A 16,551-nucleotide genomic window follows, 5' to 3' on the forward strand; every position below is an offset into this window, starting at 1 on the left:
GCTTTGCCTAAGGTCCCCTGAGTCCTCTGGGTGGCCCTGTCTGAGTTTTAAGCCCTGCTGCTGTGTTTTGCCTGCAACAGGCAGGCCTAAGCCTGTGAGTGACCCTCATAGCAGCTGCCTGAAGAAGTGCTTGGGGGAATCATGCAGAAGGAGCGTGATGTTTGTTTGAGTTCTCTCCTCATGGAGAATGTGCTCCGCTTGGTGCAGGACAGCAGTCTCAGCAGGACTCTAGGCCCAGCACCTTGCCTCAGTTTGTAGATTTGTAGTGCACCCATCACCGGGCTCAGTCTGGCACCGCTACCCCTCACCAGTGCCCAAGAAGCAGTCAAAAAAGTTGGATGGACTGGTTAGGTTAGTTGTCATGCTGTTGCTTGGCCAGTGTAGAGACCACTGAATGCATAGTATTCCTCTATGATGTTCTGTCCTGAGCAAAATTGGCATGTTATGAGGTAGTGCCTGTGAGGGACAGGTGTCTGTTTATGTATCCAGCCATCATGTCTTAGGTCTTCTTGGGGGGAAGCTTTTCCATCCTGCTTTCATTGGTGACATCTGTGATGCTCTGGTAGACATCTATGAAAACAATACTCTGAGAGGATCATCTGGCAATACATCATGAGTTGATGCAAAGGCTCTTACAAAAGCCATTTCTAGTTTCAAGTTTCTTGTTTCTCTTGTTTTGTGGTATGACATATTGTTTGAGATCAACATAACTAGCAAACAACTTCAGGCAAAAGAATTTGATATATGTGATGCCATTAATCAACTTGGAGAAACTAAGAAGTTTCTTCTGGGCCGCAGAAGTGACGCAGCCTTTGAGAAAACATTGGTAGATGCAGGTGAACTTGCGGAGGAGTTGGATGTACCAGCACTTTTTGAACCAGTTCCAATCCATATTAGAAAGAAGAGGAAGCAGTTCACATATGAAGCAGATGACGAACCTATTTATGATCCGAAAGAAAAATTGAAAGTGAATTTTTACTTTGCAGTCATTGACACAGCAATACATTCGGTTGAAGAAAGATTCACATTGATGCAGCAAATTAGTTCAGTATTTGGCTTCATATATGATGTTTACAGTTTGCAAAATAAAACACCAAAGCAAATTATGGAACATTGCTTGAATCTGGAGAAAGCTTTGCAACATGGTGAATCCAAAGATATTGATGCCTTTGACTTGTGCAGTGAATTGCAAGCTATTGCAAGACTAGTCCAAAGGAGTTCATCACCGCAAGATGTATTGAACTTCATATGGGAAGATAAGCTGATAGATAGTGTCCCTAACACAGTTATTGCTCTTCGCATCCTCTTGACTCTCCCAGTTTCTGTGGCCAGTGGTGAGCGAAGCTTCTCGAAGCTCAAGTTGATAAAAACATATATGCGAACATCAGTGTTGCAACAAAGACTTGTTGGGCTATCTACCTTGTCAATAGAACATGACATTGCTCACAGCATTGACTTGGAGGAACTTGTTTCTAAATTTGCTAAACTTAAAGCGCGGAAACATAAATTCTAAATTATAACATGTTACTCTGTGACCGTGTATTGTGTATAATGTATGTGATTTGGGGGGGGGGGGGGCGCAAGATGGAAGTTTCGCCTAGGGCGCAAAATATCCTTGCACCGGCCCTGTCCAAGAGAGAAAATAAGTATCGTTGAAATGGCTCAGAGATTAGTTGAGTCTCATAAGGACAATTGAAAATGTGCATCTGCTGCCTTATTTGACTTTCTAGTAGGGCAATTACTAAATTGCTGTGGTTGACTTCCCCTTCTCAGAACTGGAATATTCTGATGTACCTCTTGAGAGGTTTGTGGCTAGTTTATACTGTTCATATGGTCTATTAAAAAACGAATATGATTTGCCTAGAACAATGTTACACTATTTGTGTACACATAGCAAACTCTATATAGCAATACTGAACCAAAAGAAACCAAGTGTATATCTGTAACATTGACTTACTATCTACTTCTGTGTGTGCACGTATAATGACCTTTGTACTTAATTAGCAAATATAATCTGCCCCTATCTACCTTTTAAAATGCAAATAAACAATTCTTCGGAGTAAGAATGGATCAGGCAACAGCTACACTTGACATTGCATCACACAGTAGCTTGCAAGACGTACAGCAACATGTAGTTTTAACAATTATACGAAAGTCTAAAAGCTGCTATTTTGAGTCCACGTTTCCTTTTAAACTCAGATAACTGCAGTAAAAATTGTTTAGAGTTGAAGCTATGAGAGAGGCAGACTAGTGCAGCTCTTGTCCACATTCTAATAAATCACTAGAATAGTGCATCTCTAATATGGTACTGCAGCTGAAAACAGACATTAGGACTACATCAATCATACTAAAAATGAACAAACTGCTTATAATGAAAGTGAAAAAATGCCCCCCCCACCGCAGTCTGATTGGTTTCAGAAGCCACTACTTCTGAGCTTACTGTAGGACCTGAAACTAAAAGACAGCAGCAAGATTCTAGTGCTACAGCCAAGTGCAGCGTAGCCAGAGAAACAGGCAACAAAAATAGAATGCCAGGATTGCTGTGCGTGGGTGAGGCAGAAACCACATTATGAGCAAAAGCTTCCAGTATTATTTTAGAACCAATCCAGAGCCCTTCTCATTTTGTTCTCTTTTCACAAAATACTCATGGGGAGGATCGAAGGAGAAAGAAATCAAACATAAATCTAGAATTTTAATTTATATTCCCCTTCTTTTTTTGCTTGAAAAGCTGCTCAATTTGTGCACAAATAAGTTTTACGGTGGGAAAGGGTTAATTACTTTTGAGGATTGGCAAGAGAATTGCAGTTTGAAAGATAGAGACTGGACAGCTGTGTTTGCTGTGGTATTTTTAAGTGCATTAATGCAGGCTCCAATCACTGGGCCATGCTTGACCTATTTTTGGCTCAGGCTGGCCATTGTTCTATTTCTGTTGCCTGTGGGCCACACTGTTGTTGATTCATATGCAAATGAGTTATCACTAGCTTCAGCCAACTTTGCAGAGACACAGAGCAAGGGAGATAGAGAGAGAGGAGAGACGGAGAGGAGAGAGAGAAAGGAGGAGGGCACAGAGACAGAAACACTTGTCAAGGCTGAGGGTAATTGAAACTAAGCCCTTAGGGGCTGAAGTCCCTGGAAACGGTGCTTATTTGGTTTTATTTTTTGAAGTGGCTTTATTCTCCCTACCCCCCACTCTCCCAAGAAAGCCTGAAGCACAAATACGTTTCTTCATCCACCTGCTGTTGGCTTCCAGAACACAACTATTCCAACTCAGAGGTGCATAGCCCACTGAGTCCTTCTTATTATTTTGCAGCAGACTGGGGCAGAGTAAAAATGGATTGTCCTTTTGTTTTTTAAATAGATATTCATTCAAATGCTTAAATATTGTTGATTACCAAAGTCTATTATTTCTCCCACCCCACTGTGAAGGAGGTAGGATTAGAGAGGGTCGCTCCTGACGCCTCTGTATGGTACAGTGATGAATCTTTCATGTAGCTGAAGTACAGACTGATTGGAATATGCTGCAGACAATTTACGAGAGCGAATCATGTTTTTCCTCAGATGGAGTTTCTGGACGTGAACAGCTCTTTGCTCAGCAAAGAATGCACAGTATGATCAGCTCAGGTAAGAGGCAGTTCAATAACTAAGCCTTCTCTGTCTGGAGGGTGACTTTCTCAGGAAATACAAACTGTCACAGAAAAGGACTTCTGCTTTAAAGAATTGGTTCTATTTCAAGTTCTTTTATTCCACTTCTTATTATAGATTATCTGTACAACAATATTTTTTGGACACTTGCTGCTGCTGTTGTGGTTTTCTTTTAAGGCTACTGCTTCCAAGCAGAAAGAAAACTAGCAAGTAAAATACAGTGTGGGGTTTTTTCTCCTCTTGTTCTGTGATGGCAAAATGGGGCTTGCAATGATCACAGGTTCAGTCAGAACGAGACTCCATCAAACAAGACCTTATCAGCAGGCTGCAATTCATATAACCCATCTTAGTTAGTTTTGTTCATATATAATTTTGTAAGCAGCAATAGGTCTATTTGTAAGTTTCTTTTTCTCAGGTTTACAGACAAAGAGTTTTCTGTAGAAGTCCTTTTCTGTTTTCATAATGTTGTCATCTTTGATTACTCTAAAGTAAGTCTGTGTCTTTCTTACATAGGGCTCATGTTACTTTAAACATATTACTTTACTTTAAACCTGTTTGTACCTTTAAACATATTTGGGAACCTTGGCAATGCCAGTCAGATGTAAAATCGGTGTCACTGAAAAGTTGGATGTGTTTTTAAAGCAGGTGTTTTAAAGCTGCAGTTACAGAATAATGGATATTATCTCCCAGTTTTGAAGACCTTGTATTTTCTAGTTTCTGTAGTATCTGTGTTTTAGACTTCACAAATGATGCACTGAAATTGAATTAAGCTGCAAAAGTTTAATAAGATAACTTAGTAAAAGAACCCAGAGCACAAGTCAAATTTGGTGTCTCTCTGGTTAACACTGTGTGGTTCTGGCTTTGGTTTTACAGTGCTTCACTTCAATATGCTTTTATACACAATGTTATCTGCCTTATGTGCTTTCAACTCCTTGTTTCTGGTTCTCTTTTATTAGTTTGTAAAGTTGGCTTTGCATAAGACCTGCATGTGAAATGTGCTGTGAATTGCTCACATAGACTTCAATCTTAGTTAACCCCCCAAAATGGTCACAAAACTTGGCAGTGCTTCCCACTTTCTGAAGTGTGAGCATGTCTGAAAGAACCCATGCCTGGTCTAATGTTCATACCCTTGGTCCACCTGTTGAACCTTCTCTGATTAGAATATATATTTGATATCTGCTTCCTTTCCTGTTTTGTGAACAGGGATAAGGTGAGAGTTGTATTTGTGTCCTACTGGGATGGAACTGAAGAGCAGAATAATGGTTTCAGACATTAAAATAAATTATAATGTTGTGAGAGTTTGTCAACTGGGAATGCCTGCCTTTTCAGCCAAGACATATACATGTTTTAACAGCACAGTAAATAATTTCCTTTTCAGAAAACCCAGGCCACCTAGAAATAATTATATATTGAGAGAAGTGATGAAAGACTGAAGAACTGCTTAAATGCAATCTCAAGCTTGGAGATAATGGAATGGGAGAGGGAACTTTTGACCAGTACTGCGTAATATTGTCCATTTTCTCTGTTGTAAGGCTTTTTTCCCTCTCATTGTGACTCTGTTTTTGGTCTCCTCTTCAAGAATTTCCAAAGCTGTTTCTTTGTGTTTTGGGAATACGTTTTGTACCACTGGTACCAGGTTCCTTGTTTAAAAAAAAAATCTGGGGGTAAATTTGTTCATAATGTAAAGGTTTAAGCACTGGCTCAGACTGTGGCTAGGCACTGAAATTTCTGTCAAGCTTTCTTACAACTCTGCCAAGCCACCTAAATGTAGACCTGTTGTTATAGTCACTGGCCTACTGTGCACAGATCAATAGTTGTATGGTGGTTTTGTAATGGGCACCGACATAACCCAGAGATCAGACTAGGATCACGCTTTTCATTTTCATTTGCAAAAAAGCCAATTTTGAACCCAGTCTTACAGAGGTGGAAAGTTAGTGCGTAGCCCATCATGGTGCCTTGAACTACCAGTCAGTACCATTTGAATAACAGCAGTTATCTGATTTGGAATCCAAGAAGAGCTGCTACTTTTCTGTGAGATTATAGCTCTACTTTCCTGCCTTGGAAACAAGAATGTCAGATAACGTTTGATTTTTATCTGGTATTGTTAGAGCCATGTAACATATAAAACTTTTTCTGAAGGAACAGATAGTGTTTTAATTTCTTCCTTTCTTATTTGGGAGACAAAAGACTATTTTCCAGGTGAAGGCTTTTTAAAAGTTACTTTGTTTAAAACAGAAACATTTTTCAGTATTTACGCTGACCTTTAAAATACACAAATAAAATACGACTAGTTGACATTTTGCATAGTCTGCAGTTTAATCCATTTCATGTGCGACTAGAGGTCCAGTGGTGCTGTTGGGTGACCTCTACACCTTTTGACTTCAGGAGTTCGCAGAATCAGGCCCTATAATTTGGTATATGACATTCTCCATATGTAGGCTGATGTTTTACAGAACTTATGGGAAATGTCACAACAATAGATAAAATCTAATAAAACACTAAGGATCCTTATATTTCTGAATTAGAAATATGCCTCCTTTTTGTTCTATAATATTGTATCACACTGTTATGCAACAAATAATAAATGAGATGCTGCTATACCTTAATGTTATTTAAAATGAAAACACTCCCCTTTCCCATTTCTCAAACTTGTGAAAGACATCTGTGTCAGCAGAGCCTGTTCTGCTTATAGGAGAAAGGAGTTGCCTCTCTAAGGCTGCTAGAGTGCTTGCTATATGGCTGTGCTAGGGTGGCTAAAATGTCAGCCAATTGTAGTGGGCTTTTTTGTGTGTATACTAATAACTTAGTGATCTGTTTTCTCATGTAGACATGTGTAACGTCCATTCCTAATAATGAGCTACGCGTATTTATCATAAGAGACTAGACCTCTAAATATTTACACTGTGCACTCTTAATCCTTCAGAAATCTAAGAATTAGCACAAATTTAGCACTCACTTAATGAATTTTTAGATTTGCAAATCTCCATATTCACTGTGCACGCATTCCTCAGCTCTATTTTTAAGATAGATGGAGTCAACCCCAAAGGAGACACTTCCAATGGGCATCTGATATGTATTTGCAAACCAAACTGTCTGAGAAATTTCTAAGAATACTAGGCATATGAAATGCTCCTGTCATGTGAAACAGCACTTCTGGTATTCCCTTAATTACTGCTTTGCCTGCCTGCCTCCATCTCAGCTTGTATATCACAGTATGAATGGGATGATCTGGATAGGTACCAATCAAAAGTATAATCATGAATGGGACAATCTAGATAGGCACCAAATCAAGACGCTATATAATTACAAACACCTACACCATACATCAGACAATAAAAATATCAGCGATCTTGAAAAAGACTGTATTATATATTAATGTATGGTGCTCTTTGCTCTGAAACGCACTAAGTAGTACCCAGCAGGTTTCTTCAACAAGACAATATTGATTAAAATTATGGTATTAAATATGTATTTTATCCATAAGAAAGTGAACTTTTCTCTCTCTCTTTCTAAGGAAAAAATACTTCATCTTGTTAATTTCCCCACCAAAAATGGGAAAAGTGTGTTGGGTCAAACTGATCTCTAGTGAAAGGCCTGTAAGCTTAACAGAGCAAGGTAAATAATTTGCCCAGAACAATAATAACTGATGTTTAATACTACTACTAAGCTTTTTTAGAGCAGGGCAAAAAAGTTGCAGTGAACAATTGGACTAAATGGAGTTTAACCAGTGATTAATTTGGCCTTTGTGTAGAGAGGAGATGTAGATTTACCGTGCTGTGAGGACTAAAGATACATGGTTTTGAGAAGTAAACCCAAGATCATGAATCCTTGTAGTCATTAACTATTCCTTGCTATTTTTTAAGAAGTGTAGGGATGTTGGTCCAGCTTTCCTGGCCATATTCCAACATGGATGCCTGCATTCTTCCTCTCTGCACTCTGCCTGCATTTGTATTTGGATAAAGACTTCGTCTCTTCTGATCGTATACTGTTGTGTTTTGCTTACAAGCCTGGTCAAAGCTCAAAAAGAGCTTGAGTTCTAAGCCTAAATGTGCCATTGACTTGCTGGCCCTGGGCAAGTTACATAACTTGGTACATCTCAGTTTTTCCCGTAAAATCAGGAAAATAATTCTTACTTATCAGACTCGTAAGCATATTCCTTATGGAGTAAAATAATTCAGAATGACTTATTCGATTAACATAGCCTGTCTATCTACTTCCAAAATATCTGCAGTTTCCTGAAATCTAGTCAGTGCATATATTGTCAAATATTTTACCCTGTGGTTTGATCAAGAAATTCAAGTTGCGTTGCTTAGAGGTGAGTGGTGGAATAAATCACGTTTGTTGTTTCACTAGCATCTGTGACTTTGAAATCCACTTCCCAGGGCCAAGAAAACTCAGTTACTCAAATGTTTTTGCATAGTGAATGCAAAACGATCATAAGGATGGCTGAATCCAATTCATTTGAAAATTTGCTCTAATGCAGTCGTTCTCAACCAGGGGCCTGGGGCCCCCTGGGGGGCAGTGAGCAGGTTTCAGGGGGGCTGCCAAGCAGGGCCAACGTCAGATTCGCTGGGACCCAGGGCAAAAACCTGAAGCCCCACCATATGGGGCTGAAGCCTGGGCCCCTGAACCCCGCCATTCGGGGGTGAAGCCAAAGCCTGAGCAATGTAGCTTTGTGGCGTGGGACGCCAGGCAATTTCCCTGCTTGCTACCCCTTAACACTGGCCCTGGCTTTCATATGCAGAAAAACAGTTGTTGTAGCACAGGTAGGCCAGAGAGTTTTTATAGCATGTTGTGGGGGAGGGAAGCCTTAGAAAGAAAAAGATTGAGAACCCCATCTCTAATATTCATGGAAAACTTGAATTATTTGTCCATTTCAGTTAGATACCATATAGCATTTTACACTGGTAAGGGGCTGTATGGCTCTTATCTTGAGGCAATGGCACGGTGGCTATTAAAACACTATTGTGAGAGAGAACACTTGATGTTTCCTTGAACTTGTGCTATTTGGCTCTCGCTAGAGCTCTGGAAAGAGGATAAGCAGAAGAGCTGAGTAATAAGCATGCTCTAAGAAACAGAGAATATTTTGCTGCTGTAGAAATGAAACCCAGAAACTCTTTAAAGCATCCAGAATTTTTCTGCCAAGGGAATCCATTTCTGTCCCACAGACTCAAAGGGAGAAAATAGGATCTATTCAGTGTTATGGCTGTTTAAATTCTGAGGTCTGCCATCACCTTTAATGGAATTAGAAGATCCAAAGTACTATGGATCCTGCAGTCCTCATGCAGAGAAAACTCCATTAACTTCAGTGGAAGCTTGCCTGCTCTAGGGCTGCAAGACTGGACATTGATACTGCAGTGAGCTGTGTGAACAGCCAAGGGGAACAGAAAGCACCTGCTAGGTTGGCCCCATTCTGAGTAACACTGATTTTGGACTTTACCATTCCTAAAAAAGGGTATGGAATTGAGCAATCCTAATTTCATCATGTGTCTTGCGATATTTGGTGTTTTTCTTAAAGCCTTAGCTCCTGGATTCCTGAGATTATATGAAAATCTCAGTTTTCCCTTAATTTCTAGTTCTCACGATTATGGAGAAAAGTGTGAAAATATGAACCCTTAAAGGCACAAAAAACAAAAGAAAAAAACAGATTCAGATAAAAACAATCCAATATGTAATATTTTTTAAAAAAACTTTTAAGCCATTCTCTTGATTTCTGAGTGCTTGGCATTGAAAGTATTGCAGTTGCTACTTGACTGAATTGCAGGTACTCACTCATACCAGCAACAATTCTCTGTAGTGTGCAGTGCATGATAACTTTCAATAGAAGAGGACTTAAACTCTTTCAGTTTTTTTGCCTTTATTATTTTAGCTATATGCATTCAAATCTTCAGCTCTACTTCATAGATTGGTATGTATTGCACTTAAAAGCAGACAGTGTGAACCAAAATCATACCTGTGTATGAACCCACTGATTTCATACACTGAGTGCAAGAAGAGAATTTGTCCCATTCAATATACAATTTGCATTGTCATAGCTTTAATCAAACTTCCATTTCTGCATTAAATATTCTTTCCCTTTCTCTTGCACAGTGTTTGTGGAGAAAGCAAAAGCTGTGAGAAGGCAGAATGACTGACCATGTAGTATGCAAACATTAATACACATCTGTGTGTGTGTGTGTGTCTGTGCATGTGTATGTATTTCCCATATGATGTTTCAGATGGCATGACATGGTAACCCAGTGTAAACTAGTAAAACTAGTTTCTGTTGGTGAAAAACCCAAAACAACCCAAAAGCATTCTGGGGAAAGAAGATGGCAGATTATTGTTAAATCGATGAAAATCTAACATGCCCTCTATTGTGGATCTCTTTAGCAGGCTGACTCCAATGGGTCAGTTATTCTTAGCCTAGTTATTTTCATCTTGTGGCATTACAGGTCTAAGATTAGCCTGTTAGGCGTTATCATTCCATCTGAGTTACCTCTTAATATAACTCTACACCGGAATGATTATTTATAGACAGAGCATTCTGTCATTTTTGGGTTATTTCTAGTAGTTTAAATAAAGAAGAGCAACATTCAAGAAAAACCACAGATTCCTTCCTGCTGCCAAAACAACATGATAACAGCCTGCTAAGGGGCGATGATATCGTTTAAAATGTGTGCTTATAGCAGATGCGACATCCCGTTTATCTCCACCACTTCAGCTAAAAAGAGATGCCTTAGGATAGCGCTCTTTTCTGCACAGGCAGAGAAAGGGGTCCAAATTAATGCACCATGTCACAGAGAACATAAGATTTCAGTTGACAATGACAACAAGGGACAGCCAGGTTCTATTTTTAGGGGTAAGCACTGTCAAGCTCTGTGTTCAGTGTGAACATGTCACACATACACAGCTCCTCTAGCATCGACCTTTCTAGTGAAAACTCATTAACCACAATATAAATGTCTTCGATTCAGTTACATGCCAGCGTGCACTGAAATTCTCTATGCAAAGACACAGTGGTCAGCTTCCGTTCTTTGACACAGTTTAGCAAACCACTTCCTACTGCCCCTAAAACATGCATGCTTACCTGAACAGCTTCAAATCCTACATGAAGAGCTATAGGTCATAACTATGATGGGCTAAATTCTCCCCTTGCTTAGACCCATAGAACCCTACTGAAGTTAGTGTGGTTGCACAGGTGTAACGAAGGGCAGTAGTAGGCTCAGTGTAGCTTTTGGAGGCAATGTAAGAAGAAAGAGTGAGGATAATGTAACAGCTCTATAGGTACATGTTGCTCAGGGAGCTGGTGAAATATACTGCAGTAATATCCAAGGACATCATCATAACAGTCTAACAAACTTTCCCCCCAAATTAAACAGCTTATTGTGACCCCTGTGCACATTCCTGACTAAACAAAATGTCCCTGGGCTATATCCATTTTGGAATGCAAGTGTTTAAAAATACCTGAAAAAATGGTAGCATCCATGATATGGTCTGGCAGTGCTGCATTAATGCTTAATTTATATAGTATATGATAAGTAGTACCTTTTTTTGTCAGATATGCAGTTTTGTACATTACTTTAAGGCTACATTGGCATTATCATCTGAACATAGCTGATACATCTGCTTTAGTTGTTTTGTGTCTGCTGATTATAAACCACTTACTGCTTCGGGAAGTGTTTAAACATGACAAGAGCTTCAAGAATTCAGGCCCTTTCTTGATGAGGGTGCTTGAAATGCAGGATGGTTCATTCTAATGATAGCACTTTCCTTCTTGTATTGAGACTGCATATAATCAAAATGAGACAAGACCAAGTACAAAATGAATTATTTCAAAATGCCAATTTTCTAAATCATGTTTTTACAATCAAAGGTTATTGTTCTCTCCCATGGTGCATGCAGCTGGAGGTATGCATACCCCAGGGAGGAATGATAGCTATTCAGTGTACGTGCAGCCTGGAATGGAATAATAAGAAAGCTTAATGTTAATTTAATAATTTCCCCCATTTGTTCTGTTCTTAATCCAAGTTTCCTTTTTCTTTCTTTGTGCCCAATGCCAGAGCCCTGTTGGTGTTGAGAAGTAACAATATTGCAGGGATGAGGGACCGTAGCCTCTAAATGCCAAATGTTATGCAGTAACTGTGTTTGGTTTGTGCTGCTCTTGCATGCAACCCACAGTAAATATGTTAGCAATTGACTTTATTACTTAAGTCCTTCATAACTCCACTCTCTACTGAGAATATTTTTTTAGTCCTCTTAATCTACCTGTGTGATCCCTAGGTTCACCAGTCATTTTGAAAGGCATGGCTTTTTCCTTGAACTGAATCAATATTATATTTTCATGGGTCTAAAATAATCTAAACAACCAGTCTCAATCTTCTAGACTGTTGTTTTTGACAGTCAAATTAAAAATGACCTTGAAACTATTTAAAATGCCTGCGAAAAATGTATGAATTACACCAAAAAACTTGAAATACTTTTAAACACAGGCTTTTGGGGAGTTTATTCTCAGATAAATAATTTAATGTCAGAGAGATTTAATATCTTGAAGCACAAGAAAAGATGTATGAGGTAGAAAGAAAAGATTGCCAGTATATGTCTTTATTAATAAAAGTAGCAGGACAGGTGTATAGCATATTTTCCTTAAGGGTTTGTGCCATTATTTCTTGTCATTGTTTCATGAAGACAATTTTCATACAATGACTTTTTTCAGAGAAAGGACAACAATGTACATTTTTAAAGATTGAGAATAGTTTCCATTGAAATAATTTCAGCCTCGGCAATAGTATTTAGCTCTCATGTATATTTCTTCAGGTAATATGATAGATTAAGACCCCAGATGGAAAGTGGTTGGAAAAGGATGGGAGAGGTTAAGAAACATAGTACTTGGAGCAAAAAGGTTAACATTATAAGTACACCTCCAGAAAATGTTAAATGTTGCTGACGGGGAGGTTGGTAAAAGAACTGAAAAAGAAAGGGAATTGCATAGGAAGTGGAAAAGGGAGATTGAAATACACATTAGCCATCCAGGAAAGAGAACCTAAAATAAGAAAGGGGGGCTAACTACATTTAATGAAAGAATAGAGAATCTATACAAAAAATGGAAAATTATGAATAACACAAGGGAAAATTGAGAACATTATAAAATAAGCAAAAGTTGTAAGGGCCAAATTCAGACACACATTGATTTTTTCCCAAACAGTTGTACATTAAGGCTGCAAAAGCAATTAATTCTGAGCCAATATTGAGGCATCCCTCTCCCCACCACATATAGCGTTTTGGCAGGACAACACCGACTTGTCTAGATGAACAGTTAGTGTGCAGCAAGCTGGGATGTAAATCTACTTCGCATGAGTATGTGGACACTAACTGTCCATGTGGTCCCTACTACCATTCACTAAAAGTTCAGTAGTGTGGTTTGATCTACTCTGTTTTGAAACAAGAGTAGATGAAAGCTCAGAGGAGAACTTTTAGTGCACATCTGCAGAGTCCACATGGACAGTTAAAGTGTGGCAAGCTAGTATAAAATAGATTTATACCCCATCTTACCATGAACCTATTTGTTCATCTAGACAAGCCCTTAGTTACCTGTCTAGTGTGGGGTGCATAGGACTATGGGGACATTACAGGTGTCACAATGTGTGGGATACATCCCTAGGCTCCTTCTTGGAATGCAGCATGGCATTCATAGAGCACCTACAGAGCAGATTCTCCATAGATTTGTGGGGACATAGAATTAGACCAGAACACTTACACTCATTTCTCCTCCCCTTCATCTTTTTTGGCCAGTTAGAATTTTGCACTCATTTGCAATTTTTATGCTGATTTCAACACACAAAGGCTAATACTGAGGCAATCGGAAAACGTTATGCAGGAAGCAAGGAAATTGCAAGTGACAATAGTAGAGAAGCCACGAGCAAAGTGGAAACAGAGATAAGAAAAGCTACTGTAACTAAGATTAATAGGAGTGACGCTGCAGATGAATAAATGGTAGTGATGCTGACCTTGCAAAGGCTCATGGACATGCAAGAGACTCTGGGGGATACATCTACACCACAATAGTCAGGGGTGTGGTTTGCACCTTGTATCAATGTTCCCATGCTCACTTTAATCTAGCTAGCTCTCTAAAAATAGAATTGAGGACATAGCAGCATGGACTTCATTGTGGGCTGCACAAGTGATTACATATCCTGGAGGGTAAGGCAGGCTTGTGCAGACTGTGCTGTCTCATCCTGACTGCTCCTTTTATTGAGCTAACTAGATTAAAGTTATTATGAGTACGTCTACATGGGCTGCAAATCACATCCTTGACTTCAGTGCAAATGTAGCCTAAGGCTCAAGGGTTAGGTGAGCTCAAACAAGCTTGCTAAGGCTTGTGAGTGGAGCCAATGATTCTCCTAAGGTTATTTGGTAGTTCTCCCATTCTGTAGGCTTCAGTAGATCAACAGGAAGAGGGGAAGCACTATAAACCTACTTTTCTGTCCAGTCACCCTCTACTTGCAGACATTCTCAGTCTGCAGCTGTGATGGATTCTTCATTACTGGCAATGTTTAAATCAAAATTTGATGTCTTTCTAAAAAGGTACTGTGTAGTTCAAACCATAGGCGCTGACTCCACGGAAAATATTGGTGGGTGCTGAGCACCCACCGGCAGCTCCCTGTGGCCCCTGCTCCAACTCGCCACTGCTGCGAGCACACCGCGCGTCCTGCTTGTCCTCCCTCCAAGCCCTTGCACCATGACACAGCTGATTCGCAGGGCAGTGAGGGAGGGGGGAGGAGGGAGAATGCCACATGCTGGGGGAAGAGGCAGGGCCAGGGTGGGGATTTGGGGAAGGGATCCAATAGGGGCAGGGAGGGGGTGGCATTAGGGCGGGGGCTTTGGTGACGAGGTTGGAATGGGGGAAGGGCCAGGGGCGAGGATGGGGTATTATATTTTATTTTATAGGAGAAACAAAATTGATGACAGCATACAGTAGTGACACACTCTACTCAGCTGTGAAACTCCATCATCTGCTGGCCATACTTATGTCTAAGATTTTGTATGCTTCAACCGAGAAGGATTTGTATTAAGAAACTCCTTTGTATTCAACTAGGACTTTACAACTTCCTTCTCTTTGAAGAATGGTCCCTTTGTAAGATCTCACCGAGTCACCTGAACTCTGCTGCCCTTGACTGAGGTCTAGTTTACACTAGAAAATTAAGTTGGCTTAACTATGTCATTCAGGGATGTGAAAAATCAAAGCCCTGGAACAGCATAGTTAAACCAACCTAACCCCCAGTGTAGACAGTGCTAGGCTGATGGAAGAATTCTTCCATCAACCTAGCTACTGCCTCTCAGGTAGGTGGATTATGGAGTTAGTGTCTACACTGAAGTACTACAGTGGCACAGCTGCTGTAGCATTTCAAATGTAGACAAACCCTGAGTGCCTAGAAAAAGCACTCCTCAAACTTTAATTGTTAATTTATGTATGAAAAGAACAGAGCTTAGTATGTCACACCTAATTAACACCTTATTAAACACCACTTAATCACATGGCCCTTCCCCATTAAGTGGAATGTGTGCTAATACTGTCCTGATTAATGAGGCACCATTGTTGATTATTCATAGGCTAAATTTCAGGATGTCCCAGTAAGAAGAAAAGACTTTAGTTTTATATAGCCCACTTGACCCTAAAGTGAGGGTTACATCAGCTTCACTGAACTGCAATAATCTCAGTTATAGTGGAGATAGCCAATAACTGGAGCACAAGACCCTGCACAACAGTGGTGGGGAGGGACAAGTAGGACTTTGGTACAAAAAAAAGCCTCCATTACCAGTTTGTGTATCTTCTTCCTCATTTTCTATTTACATGTGTTTTTTCTGAGAAAATGTTTTTGCCAGACATTTTTTCCAGTCCAATCCCCCTGTTCCTTCTCAGCTTCTCTAACCTGCTAATGCCCCTCCCCGTCATATGTATCATCACCTTTCTAGACAATCTGGAAAGTAATAGAGCTAAAATGCAGGGATGAATATGTTGCCCCATATGGCCTCTAGCTGGAGTAGCACTGAATAACAATGCATATATGAATTGTATCATGCAGAAGCCCACATATCAGCAAACACAGGTCAAAAGGGGCATATTCTGTAGTGCACCAATCATTGTTTAATGCCCAAATCTTGATTTTCAAGGCTGTCAGTTGATTGTGCCTAAACTACTTTTACTAACTGCACGTCTTCCTTGACCAAGACCTCCCAAGACAATTATATTCATCCCTGTGAAACTCTCAGCAGAGTGTGTTAAACTGATCAGAGCTGGAGACAGAGCCTTTTTGGTGGCTGGCCCATTGTGGCGGAATGCCTTTCTACACGAGCTGAGGATGGCCACAGATTTAACAGTCAGGGCAAAATGCAAGACTCACTTCTTTGTCTTAGCTTTCCCAAAGCTCTAATGAGAAACATAGACGTATAAAACTAATAATAACAATAACCATTTTTCCTGCTTTTGGAATTGCGTGAGAGAAGAACTGAAACACAAGTGTAGTGATATGCTCAAAGTTTCATCCTGGCGTAGGAAAGAGCTCAGTTTCCTCTTTACTCCCACTCTTTTTTAAAGTGTGGTACCCATAACTGGACACAGTACTCCAGCTGGGGCCTCACCAGTGCCAAGTATGGAGGAATAGTTACCTCCCACATTTACGTGTGATATTCCTATTAATACACTCCAGAAAAGCCTTTTTTGCAACCACAGCACATTGTTGGCTCATATTCATATAACCCCCAGATGCTTTTACTAGTTTATTCTAATTATTCCTCATTTTGATTTGTGCATTTGATTTTTCCTTCCTAAGTGTAGTATTTTGCACTTGTTTTTATTGAATGTATTGTTTTACTTGTTGATTTCAGACTAATTCTCCAATTCATCAAGGTCATTTTGAATTCCAAATTTCT

At 39.8% G+C, this 16,551-nt stretch overlaps 1 protein-coding gene across 3 annotated transcripts in view; it reads left to right on the plus strand.

The window, feature by feature from the left end:
* Positions 1 to 16,551, plus strand: part of HDAC9 (histone deacetylase 9) — a 511,031-nt gene that overhangs the window by 150,016 nt on the left and 344,464 nt on the right. Inside the window, exon 3 of one of the 3 annotated variants that reach the window (XM_050938581.1) lies at positions 3,559 to 3,621. In XM_050938581.1, the coding sequence (XP_050794538.1) occupies positions 3,600 to 3,621 (22 nt within the window). In that variant the 5' untranslated portion in view covers positions 3,559 to 3,599. Of the gene's footprint in view, positions 1 to 2,976; positions 3,622 to 16,551 lie in introns of those variants that run through there. The other 2 variants (XM_050938583.1, XM_050938582.1) reach the window with 2 other exon arrangements.

The sequence above is a fragment of the Gopherus flavomarginatus genome, chromosome 2 (genome assembly GCF_025201925.1).
Source record: "Gopherus flavomarginatus isolate rGopFla2 chromosome 2, rGopFla2.mat.asm, whole genome shotgun sequence".
NCBI lineage: Eukaryota > Metazoa > Chordata > Testudines > Testudinidae > Gopherus > Gopherus flavomarginatus.